Raw genomic sequence first — 17,507 nt, forward strand, 5'->3', positions numbered from 1 at the left:
AAAACAATTCACTTCATATTGAAATTTGTGTCTGTTATTGTAATGACAGAAATTATTTCTAAAAAAAAAAAAAAAAAAAAAAAATCAGCTCCACTGAGGGGGGCCCTAAGCGGCTGCTTGGTTTGCTTTGCCTCGGGCCGGCCCTGTCTACCACAATGCATCTTACATATCCATCTTGCATCACCCACCATAGTGATGCTCTTAGTTTTCTCTGTTAAGTTTGTAGTTGAGCACACAAATTGTTTTTTAATAAGAGAAATGTTATAGCAAAATCTTAAGGAGCTTTTTCTTAGCAGTGCTATGAAAAGAAGCAAAAAAAGTTTGATGTGCAAGAGATGAATAGTCACACTTTACAAGGAAAAAGTTTTAAAAGAAAAACTTCAATTTATTGACCACTCATTAGTTAGTATGAAATAAATGTGGATGAGTAACACTTTGTTTGACGGGCTGTGAATAAGACTGACATGACACTGTCATAAACATCTGTCATGAACATGAGTAATTCATGTATGGGCTCACAAGATGGTAGATTTCTTCTTCACCAAGAAGACCAAGGCACCGTGCGCCTGTTCATACACTGCTGCCTCTCACTGGTGGAGATGGTGTATTGCACTACTTTAGGATCAATTAATTTAAGACTAAACAAAGTGTCAGAGCAATATAACATCACCAGGTAAACTCATTTTTAAAGTTTAATAGGTAATAATTTTATAACAAATTTATGTCAGATCATRATCTCTTGGTTAAGGTCAAGTTCTCATAATGAAAATATTTTTGACTAGGTTAATGTCAAGTAGTCTTAACTTAGACATTTTGAATAATGTCAACTTTGTATTAAAAATGTAAATTTACCGAATTACACTTTATGACAATAGTCATAAATATTCATGAAGACTTATTCATGTTTACGACAGGTKTTTATGACAGTGYCATGTCAGTCTTATTCACACCCCGTCAAATACATTGTTACCTGTGGATGCTTTGGAAATTCCCCCAGCCTGTAAATTTCTGCACAGAACTGATGTTACAGTAGGCGGGAGCGAGGATTTGATGACTAAGACTCTACTCTGTATAAATACAACATCTACAACCCCAACCAGCAGCACAGTTCAGACAGACAGCAACAGGGACCAACTTCCAAAACACAGAAGACATCACCGAAGTGGAAACTTTGCCGATCTTCTGAGATTTTTTTCTTCTTTTGACTTTGGTTCACACTTGATTATCTGTCTTTGAAATTAGTTTTAGCATTTTTGTTGCATTTTGTGCCCCAGCAGAGCTCGCCATGAGGTGCTGTGTGTTAGTGGTGTGTTTACTTTTGGGAATAGGCGTGCAGAACGGATGGAGCCGTCCTGTCAAGTCGGTCGTTGTCACCTTCCCAGGGGACGTCATCAAAAATGTGGCAGATGTGGAGCTGGCAGAAGTGAGTAGCTGATGGTTTACTCTTCACAGATAGTCTGAGACTCCCAGAATGTTTTAATAAAGCTGTTCGGGGGGAAACAAATTACCTGAACGGAGACTGATATCACAATGTTAATGGAAATTTTTACTCTCTAAATTAAAGCTACAGATGTCTTTTATGAAAGCAATTTAGAAATGTCACAAAGCACAAACTGAAAATGGGAGTGTTTGGCTGAGCTCTGATGTGCTTTGTCTTGTTTGACAGAGTTATTTGAAAAGGTTTGGTTACATGGAGGCGGCGCAGCGCAGTGGCTTCAAGTCCAAGGTGTCCACAGCAAAGGCTCTGAAGAGGATGCAGAGACAGATGGGTCTGAAGGAGACTGGAGAACTGGACTGGCCGACACTGAAGATCATGAACAAACCTCGCTGTGGTGTTCCTGATGTGGCCAATTACAACTTTTTTGGCGGGCAACCCAAATGGGACCATACAAATATTACATACAGGTGAGTGGAAGGAAGAAATAATCTGTGTCATTACATTAATGATTACAGAGTGAGATAGTTTTAATTCTACCAAATATGCTCTGGTTATATAAAAAAACTTTGCTATTTATATATGCTGTGGCATACAAGGGGAAGTTTAAGTAATGTTAACTTAAAATGCCTGAAAACTTTCAAATAAAGAGAACAGTAAAAACTGACACACTACCTTGTGTGATTTCACCATATATGTTTTTACTATGGTAGATTATATCTTTAATAAAAAACATTTTTCAGCCTTATATCATGACATGTTGTGCTACACACACACACACACACACACACACACACACACACACACACACACAACTATAGTTTCAGAAAACTCTCTTGTACCTTGTGGTGGAAAATTACTACAAGTTAAAATCTGCTGATCATGTTATATGAAATTCTTGTGAAGTCTCACCAAAAGAACGACAGTGATCCCTCGTTGTTCGCGGGGTTTGCTTTCTGAAAATAACCCGCGATAAGTGAAATCCGCAAAGTAGTTGCCTTTAGGTTTTACAGTTATTATTCAGCATAATTCAAAGTTTTCAGCTTTTATCTCCTGAATGGCCAATCTGTAATACATATTCAGGGGCACAGTATAGGGCTGACCTGCCCTCTCCTGGGTGAAATTAAAGCTGCAGTATGTCACTTTTATTTAAATTTTGGACATCTCTGCTTCCCTTTACAAACTGCTGCTATGTGTCCATACCTTTGGCATTTGAAACACCGAAGTAGTGGAGGTACATAAGGTTTGACTTGAAAATTGAGGTACCCTAATTTTATATTTTTTGGCAACTCTTTTCCTTCAAACTCAATRAGGATTGACAAACTTCCTACTCTTTCTCCATCCACTGTTTTTGACAATCTTTTCAAGTTATTCAATTTTGCACCTACACCACTTCTCTTAATTTTATCAAGATCTAGAGGGATCCCATAAATCACTCCTCTATTTTTTTTTCTCCCATGATTTTTTTCTCCAGCACAGATCTTTTGCAAATATYATCCACATTTAAAGTCTTATTCTTTTGTTCTATATCTTTACATACTACCATTAGGTTTCCGTCTCTCAAAATCTTTACCATTTCAAAATCTCCAATTTTCTTTTTAATTTCTCTTGATGCCACAATGGGGCTGATTTTATCCTGTTCTTCCTCGTTTTTAAGTTTTAATATTACTTTAAATTCCTCCCTCACAACTTTCCTCCTAACTATCCTTTCTTCTTCTGAGCTACTTCCTTCCAGTTCCCGATTACTGCTTTGGTCATCACCAAATCCCTTTCCTTCATCCATTTTATTTCTTCCATGACCTCTCTCCCTCCCACTTCCCACTGGCGTCCTCCCTTCAAAATCTCCGTCTTTCTCATTTCCCCATCTCCATCCGAACCATTCACATACCAGTTTATGCCAAATCCGCCTTTTCCAAAAGCGATTCTTCCGTTTTTGTTTTTTCCGCGTCTTCTTCTTCTTTTTGTTTTATGGCGGTTGGCAAACAACTTGTAGGTGCATTACCGCCACCTTCCAGACTGGAGTATAGATTAGATGTCCTATCACTATAATCTTCCCATAATACCCGACTTCCTAAGAAAACTAAAAATGCTGTCAAATGTTACATCCCCAGATGATCTTTGCAGCAAATTTTTAATATCTAAACATTTTTTATTTCTATTTAACTCTCTGAAAAACACCTCTCTTTCCCAACTATACTTATTACATTCTAGAAAAATATGCTGCACCGTTTCCGACTCTCCACAATAACTACACAAACCTGTACTATGTTTATTAACTATTTTCAGAGTACTATTTAGCCCCGTATGCCCAAACCTTAATCTGGATACAACATCCTCTTCTTTTTTATTCCCATTACCTTCCCTACATTCCCCTACTTTTTTTAATGCTATAATAAAATCTTGCCTTTTCTTCTCTATCCCATAATTCCTGCCATTTCTTTTTAATATATATTTTACTTATACTTTTGACCTCATTTCTGCTTATTTTGATATTTACCTCAACACTATCCCTTTTTGCTGCACTCTTAGCAAATTTTTCCACCAACTCATTTCCTACTATTCCAATATGAGCAGGAATCCAAATTAACTTAACCCTGGACCCATATTTTTTAATTCTACAAATTGATTAATATTCAATATATCTTGTCTCGTTTCTGAATTCTGTTCTAAAATACTTATTAATGCACTACTTGAATCTGAACAAATCAATATTTCTTTCTTTCTCGTTTCCTCACTCCATTCTAGAACTATTAATATAGCCATTAGCTCACCTGTATAAACTGTCCATCCATTATTCTTTTATTTTTCATAATATTTAAGTCCGGAATTATAAATGCTATTCCAATTTTATCATTTATCATTTTAGAAGCATCTGTATGTACTTGTAAATACTCAGCATATTCTTTATTTATATACCTTTCCACCTCTTTTTTTTCTATTTGTCTGCCTTTTTCCAATAAGCTTAAATCAACTTCAGGTTTTCCACTTAATCAAGGTGGAGTATCAGGAATACTCACCACAGGACTAATTAAATAATGATTTATTCCTATCTTACTTATCTCATTATTTATAATCCATCCAAAACTATTTTTTACTTTTTCTTGACAAGGTTGTCGCATAGAATTTGGAGGATAATTTTCTTTATGTCCTTTAACATTTGCCCAATAGTTTATGGCTAGTTGCTTTCCTCTGAGCTCTAGTGGCATCTAACCCATTTCAACTTGTAAAGCTGATACTGGGGTTGTTTTCATTGCTCCGCAACAAATTCTTAAAGCCTGATATTGTATTCCATTTCTTTTAGTAAACCATTAGAAGCTGAAATATATACAATACATCCATAATCAATTATATATTTTTTAATACCTTCCTATCAGCTCCCCAATCTTTACCTCTTAAACAGCTAATTATATTTAGGATATTTTTTTTCTCAATTGTTTTTCTTATATATTTTCCATGTAAGTTTTTTGTCAAACCAAATTCCTAAATATTTAATCGGATCTATCCTTTCTACATCATTCTCATACAATTTAAGATTTACATTAGTATTTATTATCCTATTAGTAAAAATAATGAACTTAGATTTAGATATTGAAATTCTAAAACCCCATTCTAAAGCCCAATCTTCTATATTATGTATTGCCTCTTGCATTTTGTTATTTCTAAATTTTAGATTTTCGCCCTTTTCCAAATAAGGCTGTCATCTGCAAATAACACTCCAAAATATTTATTTTACTAAAAATATCATCAATCATTATAACAAATAACATAGAACTTATTATAGTTTCGTGAGGAGTACCGTTTTCAATTTGATGTTTTGAACTTACTTCACTTCCTATTTTAACTTTTATATTTCTTCCAGTTAAAAATTTTTTTAATCCATCTATATATTTTACCCCTTAAACCTATTTGTTTTATTTTTTATCAATAATCCTTATTTCCACAACATACCATATGCTTTTTCTATATCCAAAAAGATTGCTATCAAGACTTATTTATTCACCTGTGCCCTCCTAATTTCATGTTCCAAACATAGTATAGGATTTATTATACTTCTTCCTTTTCTAAACCCAAACTGATGTGGTTTAATCTTCTCTTTAGATTCCAGAAAATATATTAATCTGTTATTCACCATTTTTTCCATCACTTTACCAATACACGATGTTAATGCTATCGGCCTATAACTCTCAGCTAAATGTGGATCTTTGCCAGGTTTACAAATAGGAATAATGATAGCTTCTTTCCATTTATCTGGTAGAATTCCTTCCTCCCATATCTTATTATACATTTCTAATAATATCTTCTTACTTTTTTCACTAAGATTATTTAATATAATTTACTTGATCTTCCCCAGGCGTTGATTTAATAGGTTTTTAATGCTCCCTTTAATTCTATTAAAGAAAATTTCATATTCAGAATATTCTCGTCATCTTCATCATTACATAGAAACTCATTGTGATTTTTTAATGTCGTTTCCCGTCCCTTTTTTTTTTCCAGTATTACTAAAATTCTCCATACTATGTATCTTAGTAAATGCTCTTGTTAATAATTCTGCTTTGTTCTTATTATCTATTATAGTGTTACCATTATCTTTTATTACTGGGAAAAAATATTCTTTTGATTAACCTGACATTTTCTTAATGGTATTCCAAACCCTAATGCCGTATTTTTCCCCAATGACTCACAATATTTTCTCCAATAGTCCCTCTTAGCATTTCTTATGATCTTCCTGACTTCTGCTTGTTTTCTCTTATAATTTATTAGATTTTCGAAGCAAATATATTTAAGATTTTTATAGGCCTTGTTTTTTGTTCTAATTGCTATTGAACACTCTAGAGTCCACCAAGGAATCATCTTCTTTTTAACCCCTTTACTTCTAGGAATGATTGTTTTTGCTGCATGAACAATACTATTACTAATTTCTAAATTTAATTCATTTACTGGTTTATTTATATCTATATTTGCCATATTAACCTCACTTATTATAGTTTTCCCAATTTCTATCCCCAAATCTCAATTTCCCTTGACTTACTACCAGTTCTTCTTCTATATCCATTTCTACTTCAATAAAAATTGGATAATGATCACTTCCTATAGTATTATTTTTATATACTTTACAGCTGTAACTGTCTGCCAAAGATTGTGATACCAGTGTCAGATCAATGGCTGATTCTCTACCTCTTATCAAATCTACCCTAGTGCCTACACCATTATTTAACACTACCATTTCTATTTCTTCAATCACTTCTTCTAAGACCCCATCATTATAATCATCTTGATCCCCCCACAAAGTACTATGTGGATTAAAATCCCCACACCAAATTATTTTCCCTCTCCAGTGTCTAAGGATTGTTTCAAGTTTTGCTTTCTCTATTTTCTTACAAGGATTATAATAATTTATTATTTTAATAATACCATTATTTGTCCAAACTTTAACCGCATTAAGTTCAAGATCCGTATTTATTTGCATTTGAATAAATTTTATGTTTTCCTTTATAAATATAGCGCATCCTCCTCCACTTCCATTTATTCTATCTTTACGTAAGACTGCAAAACCATGAAAACTAAATTGCAATGATGATTTAAGCCATGTTTCTTGAATACATTTTATGTCTGGTTTTGCATTTGTTAATGAACCCTTTAAATTCCTGTCCATTAGCTATTAAACTTCGAGCGTTCCATTGTAGTATTAGAATTCTGTATTGATTTGCGAAGCTTCATTTTCAGATGATCCTTCTCAATATCCTGAATTCTTTCCCATGACAGATCTTTGACAATAAAGAATTTTGCTGCTGCCTTTACTATAATTTTTATTTTTTCAGTTTTAGTTCTTGCTTGCTCTGAACAGTTAATAATAAATGCCAGAAAAGGAATAAGTTTTTCTAACGTGACATTACTTTGAGTATTATCTCCTTTTTCCTTTCTAACTGCGTTTTGGTAGCATTTTACGTACTTTTCAACTCTTTCACTGCCTCAGCATAAGTAATTTTCTTTAATCAGTTTTAATTTTCTGAACTTCAGTTGCTTCTTTCCTTACCACACATCCTACATAAGCTGCAGTATGATTACCTCCACAATTACAACATTTAACTGGATTCTCTCCACATTCTCCATAAGGGTGTTCACCTCCACATCTACCACATCTTTGTTTTCCTCTACACACATTTGCAATATGACCATATCTTTGGCACTTATAGAATCTGAGAGGTGGTGGAATATAAGTTCTTACACTGAAACTCATGTATCCAATCATTACTTTATCAGGTTTAACTTTATCTTTGAATTCCAGTAACACAGATGTGCTGTCCAATCTTTCCCCATTTCTAAAAGCCTGCAATTGTTTTATGCCTGAAATCTCTCCTCCTTTTATTGTTTTCTTTAGTTCTTCAAAGTTTTCTCCAATCAAGATCCCTGATATTACTCCTTTTGTTCCTCTTTCTTCCCCCACTACCTTTCTTTCCACCACTTCTTTTTTACATACCATTTGGAGTTTTAATGCCTTATTCTTTTGTTCAACATTCTTACAGATAATAAGAAGGCTCCCATCCCTTAAAACTTTAGCCAGTTCCACATCTCCATTTGATAAAGTGATCAGACTCACCCCAATTATATCTTGTCCAGTTCTAAATTTTAATATAACTTTAAATTCTTCCATCATTTTTTTCTTCCTTACCTCAACACTTTCTTCCTCATCTTCCAAAGATCTTTAGTCTTGTCTTTCCCTCCTCCCCCTTTTCTATTTTCTACTAAAGCCCAACCTGTGTCCATATTTTCATCTTCTGAACATCCCCCACTACAACTAGCCATCTTAATCTACTCACAGTCCAGATTATGCCAAAACCGCCTTAGAAATCAACTTATTACTCGCCAGAAATCGCTTATACTCTTCCACTCAGAAAATCCGCGTTCTCCAATCTCGCACACCTGCCGCCTATCGACGTCCTCTTTTTTCCACGTCGCTCCCTAACCTGCCTTTCATTTGATTCAGGTGTGTTAATTGGAGCAGGGAAGCATCTGAAAGTTGCAGGATAGCAGCTCTCAAGGACTGGACTTGAGCACCTCTGTACTGAACAGTCGTATTGCGATATTCAAACAAATAAATATACGTTAAGCATAAGTTGATACTCTTGCACATTCAAAAAGTTAATGCATTTATAAAAAAATAATCAAATCAAAAACATGATGGTCTTAACATGGAACTTACATTAAAGTTCCACCAGGGGTGAAAACTACTTTCACCCCTGGTTACCAGTGATAGCAGATAAACGATTTTCCTGTAACAATAAGTTGTTTCTCCACCATTAGCACATTTAGCAGTGAGTGAATGAAGTTGATTGACAGCGCTAAGACCCTCCTACTGGTTCTGATTGGTTGTTTTAGTCAGAACGGTGCATTACTTTAACCAGTAATAGTAATTCAGGAAGGAGGTGGAGGATATTGATTGTTTTCACAGATTATCATTCTCATAACAAACTGCTACGACATCGTGACAGCTTTAACAAATATGGAGAATTTTTTATTTATTTAAAGTTATATATTGCAGCTTTAATAAAATGCAACTATACAGCATTTTTGAGAAGTCTGGATTGCTTCATGTATATTTTCACTGTTGCTCATGGGGAGAGACATTTCGGTAATCTAAAATTAATAGAATAATATTACTATTATAATATTACTAGTAATAATATTACTAGTTTTAGTCATCTAAAACTAATAGAAAAAATTAAGCAACTTACTTGCATACTGCATGCAGACTGTATGCATACTGAATTTTACTCCTGCATGTAAAATTCATGAGCAGTAAATATTGTACTAGTTCTCCATATTGGACCAAAGAAAGCAAGGCAGTTGCAAGCCTTGGAAATTGTGATGCTTTTGATGGGTCAGATAGTCAGCAGCTGAGTCAGGGGGGCCCAATTTAATTGTTTGTAACGTTATTGGCACAAAGGTGCCAATAACGGAGCTCGGAGACTGTTTAGCAAATCAGGACGCAGAACACAATGCACTGTGAAAAAAACAGCACAAAAAAACTCTGCGAAGCAGCAAGACAGAGAAAGGTGAATCACATTATAGCAAGGGATCACTGTATTTGGGTTACATGTACAAGGTKGGGAGTTGTTTCCCACAGCTGCACGAGAACCAGACTGTCTCACCCATTTGTTTTGAATTCCTTATCCTTGATATAAAACTCCTGTGTTGACTGCCTGTTAGAGCTTTCCATCCAGAACTGCTTCATTATTGATTGTTCCACAAACTCTCTGTATTGTGCACAATATATGAATAAACCTGATTGAGTGATTTCACCTGAACAGTGCTAAGTAATAATTTTTTCCACAACAATTTGGTGCCATGACCCGGATCCGTCAACTGGACATCCGAGGATGTTGACGAACAGCGTTTTGGTACCAACCTGGACTAAAAGTAGGGCTGCAGTGATACAATAATCTCACAGTATAATACTATACATGATATTCTGCTCACAATACGATATATATTGTGATGTTCAGCAAACGATACAATTCAATACACTTTTGCGATTTTCTGAAAGATTTTAGAGGGACAGAGTGATTTTGGTGACATTTTGTGACAGTTATAGTTGAATTGAATTAATTTAACTGAAAACTGATTAAAAGCACCAACTACACGGGGTGCTGTTGTGGCGCAGGGGCAAAGCACAACCCATGTATTGAGGCTTTAGTCCTCATGCCGGTGATCACTGGTTCGATTTCCGGCCTGGCGACATTTGCCACATGTCCTCCCCCTCCCTCATAACCCCTCTTCCTGTCAAACTACCCTCAAATAAAGGCCACTAGAGCCAACAAAACCTTAAAAAAAAAAAAAAAGCACCAACTACACAATACCTGGCTCTGGTTAGACATGGACACAGACTTAAAGTCAACAGCTGGACAAAATGAATCAAAGGAGTGGGGAGAAAACATGTTTCTTTTAATTGAAACAGTACAAACTGTAGCTTACATGCATTTGTAAAGTAAATAAAGTGCACCAAGTTCTCTGAATAGATTGATACCTTTTTAACCTTGACACTTAACATCTGAAGGAATCACTCTAAGCCTGATGACCTAATCACTCTCCCGGCGAAGCAAGCAGTTAGTGAGCAAGGTAACAGTTGGATGTTAGGATACTTGCAGATGAATATTGAATTTTTTTTAGGAAAGAAAATATCGATATATTGCAAAATCAATATTATTACACAGCCCTAACTAAAAGTATTGATAAGTTTCCATCCGACTGGATCAGCTAGTAATTTTGAGTTCACTGTGTCCTCAGTATCCTGAACTATACTCCTGACATGGACAGCACTGTGATTGATGATGCCTTTGCAAGAGCCTTCAAGGTGTGGAGTGATGTCACTCCTCTGACGTTTACCCGCCTTTTTCAAGGCACTGCAGACATCATGATCTCCTTTGCAACAGCTGGTATGTGCTCTTTTTTACATTTCTAAGTCAAACCTTCACACCCTAAGTACTGAAAATCAAACATTGATTCATGTTTTATTTAGACCACGGGGATCCATACCCCTTTGATGGCAAGTATGGCGTTCTAGCTCACGCCTTTGCTCCTGGTGTGGGCCTTGCTGGGGACGCCCACTTTGACGATGATGAACACTGGACTCTAGGAAAAGGACCAGGTAACTACACCTCAGAAATCACATGGTTCTACCTTCCTCCTTCCTCTGGTGTTCTTTGCACAGATTTCCTTTAACACACAATCCAATCTGTCTTCTCAGTGGTGAAGACTTACGGTGGCAATTCGGGAGGTGCCGTATGTCACTTCCCTTTCATTTACGAAAGGAAATCGTACACCACCTGCATGACTGAAGCCGTAATCAACGGCGTGCCCTGGTGTGCAACCACAGCCAACTTCACCAGAGACAGGAGATTCGGCCACTGCCCAAGTGAACGTAAGCATGAAAAAAATGACAAACTTATGTTTATGAGCTTGTGAAGGAAAACTGCGCTTTCAACTGTAATCCTCACAGTCTCGTTCACGGTTGGTGGAAACGCTGGTGGAGCCCCCTGTGTCTACCCCTTCATCTTCCTGGGTAGGGTGTATAAGAGCTGCACCACCGACGGCCGCACCGACGGAAAACGCTGGTGTGCCACCACTAGTAACTTTGACATACACAGGAGATTTGGCTTCTGTCCCAAACGTGGTGGGTAACAGGAAACAATGCGTGAAAAACCTGCCACAGTGGCTTGTTGCTTTGTTTAACCACAGTTATTTTGGCTCTGTTTGTCCAGACTCTGCTGTAATTGGAGGAAACGCAGAGGGAGATGCCTGCCACTTTCCTTTTGTGTACCAGGGCACGGTATACAACTCATGTACTAGTCAGGGGAGGGGAGACGTCAAATTGTGGTGTGCCACCACTGACAACTATGATAGAGACCAGAGATGGGGTTTCTGTCCCACACGTGGTGGGTAACAGGAAACACAAGGTGTGAAAGTCCTGCCACAGTGGCTTGTTGCTTTGTTTAACCACAGTTATTTTGTCTCTGTTTGTCCAGACACTGCTGTAACTATGACAAGTCCAGATGGAGATCCCTGCCACTTTCCTTTTGTATTTCGGGGCATGGCTTACGACAAATGTACGACTGACGGGAGGACAGACGGCAGATATTGGTGTGCGACCACTTTGAACTATGATAGAGACCAGAGATGGGGTTTCTGTACTGACCTGGGTGAGCAACATGAATACAAGAATTTGTTCTGCGTTTATCATTTTATGAGATGGTAAAATTTCTAACCGGCTATCTTCCAGGTTATAGCCTGTTCCTGGCGGCTGCCCACGAGTTCGGACACTCCCTGGGTTTGTTTCACTCCACCGTTAGACAAGCTATCATGTTCCCCCTGATAAGCTATGTGGAGAATTTCTCCCTGGATCAGGACGACATTGATGGCATTCAGTACCTCTACAGTGAGCTGACAACTCAGTACTCTTTCATGATGAATCTCGTCAAACACATGAAAACTTTGCCTTAACCAAGAACATTCCCATATTCTGCAGTTAATACATCAGGCCCTCATCCTACTCTCAACACCCCATCTGTCGTGACAGCGTCACCCATTGTAGATCCAACCAAAGACCCCTGCAAGATGCTCAAGTTTGACACCATCACTCTGATTCAGAGACATCTGCATTTCTTCAAAGATGGGTAAGCAAATAGCTAGTTCTACTTATGTTCTAGAAACAAAACCTGATGAGGTTCTAATCTTGCATTTCTGGTTGACAGGCATTTCTGGAAGGTATCAAGCAACGGAGATCGAAAGGGACCATTTTCCATTTCTCAGAGTTGGCCAGCTCTACCTGCTGTCATTGACTCTGCCTTTGAGGATGTTCAGACCACAACAATATACTTCTTTTCAGGTAAGGAGGGTTCTTATAAGAGCTTATCAGAGCACTGAAATGTTATACAAAGAGTTTGAATCATATTTTATTGTTACATTAGGAACCAGGTTCTGGGTGTACACAGGAAGCAGTGTGCTAGGTCCCCAAAATATTGAGAAGTTTGGTTTGCCCCCAAGTGTGCAGAAGGTGGAGGGAGCGCTGTATAGAGGGAAGAGCAAAGTGCTTCTCTTCAATGGAGAAAACTTCTGGAGGTGAGTAGAAATTGACCACTTTTTTTAGACAAAATGTGTAATTTAACCCATCCTTTAACACAAAATGTGTTAAAGGACAAACAGTAGATCTCATTCTATCTCTGATCCCTACAGGTTTGATCTCAAGACCCAAATGATTGACAAAGGATACCCCAAATATACCGACACCAACTTTGGTGGTGTCCCTAATGATGCTCATGATGTGTTCCAGCACAAAGGTAAACACCTTCTACTACTAAGCTCAGGAACCCAAATCCACAGACGTCAACAAAACATAGCATACATTGTGGGTGTTGTAACATCAATGTTTCTCTTTCAGGCAACATTTATTTCTGCAGAGATCTTTTCTACTGGCGCCTGAATTCTCGCAGGGAGGTGGACCACACCGGCAATGTGAAGTACGATCTTCTGAATTGCCCAAAATAATCAAGAAATAATAACTGAGATACATGCACAGATGGGCTGTGAGGCTGTAGCAACCAAATGTTTCTTTGTGCAGGTGTCTGAAAGAATGTGATGCATTGTTTGTGCATCATGCCTTTTGTATGATGCATGTGCTTTATGCAATGTGAACGACTGGTTTCTATTGAATTTGGCTGATTATTACTCATACAGCATTGGACTGAATGCAAGTCACAGGCCCAGAAGGCAAGAAACCATTGTTTGCACTCAGTTTGACATGCTGTGAACTGATGACCATAGTGGCCTATAATTTGAGACCCATACAAGTAAATTCAACACATGCTTTCTGGATAAAACTAGATTTCCAGATGAAATTTTATGTCTGACTGGTTCAGACCCTTGTCAGTATTCAAATATTTTTTTTTGGTATTTATAGCAACATCTAATATTATTTTATGTCATGAGCCTATTTGTTCTGTGTGGTTTTATGAGATTTTCTGAAAATGGTTTCAAAGCCATAAACTGCACTGGAAGACATTCTGTGTCTCCTTAATTAAAAGTATTTATAAAACTAATAATTTTGTACAAATATTCCAGCTTTCAATGCAGTAAAATTTCTGTGAGAACTTTCTTCCTTTGTCAGCGTCTTTATCATTTGCAAATACTTTAAGTATGGTGCTGGGAGCATCATGTTGTGGAATTTGGTGGAGTTCATAAAATAAGGACATTCTATGGAAAAATGAAGCAAGACATTATTTAGAAAAACTTAGACAGAAGTGATACAAAATGAAGATATTCAGTGAGAAGCAGATGAGGGTATATGAATATACATTGGTGATGTTAGAGGAGAATGGCAGACTAGTCAGAATGACAGAAAGATAAATAATTAGACAAGCAATTTAGAATTACATTCATAAACGCACTGAATCTTAAAGTAGATTGGCTACAGAAAACTGTCACACCAAGCAAAAGAGTCAAGTAGGAACAGGAAAGTGAGGCAACAATTCACAGACTCACCAAAATTGGACAGCGACAAATTGGAAATATGTTCCCTTGTCAAATGAGACTGAATTTCAGCTGCAACTCTCAGACAATAGACTCAGAATAAATAGCATGAATCCATACTGCCTTGTGTGGATAGTGTGGAAGGGAAAAGCTAAATCTTCCACACACAAACATAAATTTTGTCTGACCCTTACTGGTTAAAATATTACACTTTTCTGTGCCTGTTTATAAGATTCTGTCCTTCAGATTTCATTTGGGTGAATGTTTGTTCGGCATCTCAAGCTTTTCCCTCTTTGTGGCGACATCAAAACTTTGATTGATACTGAGCTGGCAGTATCAATCATATACGGCTCATTTTGTCTTCATAGACACAAACTCCCAAAACCACATTCAGTCAAGCTGCATAGGAAACTAATTACCTGTTACAGAAATCCGTGTCGCAATGTTAATGAATGTTTATTTTTTACATTTAAACCATGAGAGAGTTTCACTTCAGATTATAAATGCCCCTCAAAGGCAAAGATGGAATGTTAATATTGCAGAAAACCAAAGTGGCTTCATGAGCACTTGGTAATAAACACTAAGCTTGGATTTTGATACAAAAGAAAACATGAAAAGAAAACATGAAAAAGTAAGAAAGTTTAAGAAAATCCAAATATTGCATAAGTCCATTCACCTTTTATTTTTATTACATATATTTTGACTTGGTGAAAAATATTTCTATATGCTGCACAATGTATTTACTCTGTTCTTGCTTGAAGATCCTTCTGCATTTAAAGCATGTAAAGCAATGCAATCTTTATTTTCAGGTTAAAAACTGAACATTTTTAAGACAATAATAAACTAGTCGGTTCCATACACCAGCCCTCTTTTTAGCTCAGGTACTATTTTTCTGAAGTTGTCTCTGTTTCAGAAGTGGTTTATTTTCCAAACGTTCTAACATTCTAGTGTTTCGTACAGTCAAAAATCATCATACTTTGTATTTTCAGGATTGAGGGACTCAGAAAGGGACAATTTTTCATAACTTCAGTATATGTGCATTGTGGTCGTCTAGTACTGATAAATGTAGAAACAATGAAATAATCATGTGTATGCACTGCATGTGGTCCCAACTATGTTTTCTGCAAATAATTGTTGCTTGAAATTTCTGAGACATGGTGTCAGTACTTCATAGAATCAAAAAACAAAGTTGATTTTACTCAAATATAAAAGTAAAATGAGAGAAACTGATCATTTTTAAGTGGTCCCTTATTTTTTTTTTAGAGCTGTATATGTCAACACCAACTAGCACTTTAAATAATTGTTTATTGTATTTAAGGGGATAAAGATTTTCTTTCCTGTTATAAGAAATTGTCCTCTGCTTTTGTTTGTTTAACTTGTGAACTGCAAATTAATTCCCATTGTTTTGCCAGCCACTGAAGCAAGCATTGTTTGTAGAGTCATAAATATATATACAGAAATCTAAGATAGAATATTTGAAATAACTTTTCTTTTATTCCAATAGCATCTCAAGTCGTTTAGGTTCAGCAACTGAAATAAAAGATTCTACTCATATCATTCCATTCAGAAAAATAAAGCATAAAAAAGGACTCAAATGAAAGGGTTTGGTCAAATGAGACACTTTGGATAGGACAATTTTGCCTCAATAGATGAAAGACCTCAGGGTCAACACAGCCAAGAAAAGTCGGGGCTCATGGAACCGTTTGATCAATATCTTATTTTCTTTTGATGTCCGCCTCASAGGCCACATTTTGAAAGGAAGTTGGACTCTACCTATTAAAGTTTTAGGTGCTCAGCATCATGGATGTAGCTTTGACTCGTTCGCGACTGAATTCACCGTTTCCTTTTGGTCAAATATCTCATGGCAAAATAAAACTGACGACGAGTCACCAAGCTGAGTGTGTTTAAAGGGTTAAGGGCAGCTGCATTGTCAGTGTGGCCCCCCCCTTTTTTTTTACATCCATTTTTCATCAGGTTGTGTTTGTACCAGTATCAATTGATGAACACTCAAGTTTCCCCCTTTAAGAAAGTCATAATTCTATTTTCAACATGCAAAACAGTCGTTCCCAATTTGTTTTTTGGCTTTAGGTTAGAAATATATATGCTAGGCCCGAGATCAGACCCCTCCGAACTTTTCTTTAAGGTGCCAGAACCAATATTTTCAGTAAGACGTCTCTCCACTGGGTTTCTTTACTTCAAGGTGTAGAAATGCTGAAAACCTAACTATCTTCCCTTGGATAGAGACTTTGTTTCTTTAGGCGAGAAAAAAACAAAACCACCACTTTCTTCTGATAGTTACTTTCTTTACTTATTCTTGTTAAAGATGGAAAAAGATTAAAAATATCCAACATCTGCATTTTAGATACTTTCTTTTGTTAAAGGTTGAAAAAGGTTAAAAATACCCACTATCTGCCTTTTAGATACTTTCTTTCGTTAAAGTTGGAAAAAATTTTTAAAATACCCGCTATAAGTCTTTTAGTTACTTTTTTTTGTTAAAGGTGGAAAAAGATTAAAAATACCCAACAGCTGCCTTTCAGATAGTTACTTTCTTTCATTAAAGATGGAAAAAGATTAAAAAAACACCCACCATTTACTCCTTAGATAGTTACATTTAGTTCACCAGCAGTCGGAGCCTGTCCCAGCAGATATGAAAAAAACAAAAAAAACCCAAAAAAAAAAACAACCCAATTGAAACAGTCCTCACCCAATAAATTTATTGAGGTTCTTATGGATCCGGTCGGTCGGCAGTCGCAGGGACGAGACCTCCAGCTCMMCTCKTTCAATTTGGAGGTGAACTGAAGACAAACTCCTCAGATTGACAAATGCATCCGATCTCTTGTCGCCCTTGACCTCTCCACCTTGCCGGATCCTGATCATGATGACAAACTGTTGTGGAAATTTTCCTTTAACAAAGACTGAGGCAAAACTGTTTCAAGAACCACACTAAGAATATATTCTTAATCGGTATTTATTCAAAGGCTCAACATTGTTCAAACGTTCACTGAACGCAGTCAGGAGAAAGAGGCCCGAGCAGAACACAGCTTACAGT

General features: G+C 36.7%; 1 protein-coding gene across 1 annotated transcript; it reads left to right on the top strand.

Annotated features, from left to right (window-relative positions):
- Positions 1-1,094: 1,094 nt before the first annotated feature.
- On the top strand, positions 1,095-14,084 carry LOC103467157 (matrix metalloproteinase-9-like). Its single transcript, XM_008413264.2, has 14 exons — positions 1,095-1,423; positions 1,667-1,905; positions 10,721-10,869; positions 10,953-11,081; positions 11,181-11,354; positions 11,433-11,606; positions 11,695-11,868; positions 11,959-12,132; positions 12,213-12,368; positions 12,459-12,606; positions 12,685-12,818; positions 12,901-13,051; positions 13,166-13,269; positions 13,371-14,084. The coding sequence occupies exons 1-14, from the start codon at positions 1,286-1,288 to the stop codon at positions 13,475-13,477; spliced, it is 2,151 nt and encodes a 716-aa protein (XP_008411486.1). The 5' UTR covers positions 1,095-1,285; the 3' UTR covers positions 13,478-14,084.
- The last annotated feature ends 3,423 nt before the right edge of the window (positions 14,085-17,507 follow it).

This window comes from Poecilia reticulata, linkage group LG7, assembly GCF_000633615.1.
Source record: "Poecilia reticulata strain Guanapo linkage group LG7, Guppy_female_1.0+MT, whole genome shotgun sequence".
NCBI classification, from domain to species: domain Eukaryota; kingdom Metazoa; phylum Chordata; class Actinopteri; order Cyprinodontiformes; family Poeciliidae; genus Poecilia; species Poecilia reticulata.

Coding starts and splice junctions, on each gene's coding strand:
- LOC103467157 (XM_008413264.2), top strand. CDS start 1,286: ATGAGGTGCTGTGTGTTAGTGGTGTGTTTACTTTTGGGAATAGGCGTG. Junction 12,133..12,212: donor GGGTTTCTGTACTGACCTGG/GTGAGCAACATG, acceptor GCTATCTTCCAG/GTTATAGCCTGTTCCTGGCG. Junction 12,607..12,684: donor CTGCATTTCTTCAAAGATGG/GTAAGCAAATAG, acceptor TCTGGTTGACAG/GCATTTCTGGAAGGTATCAA.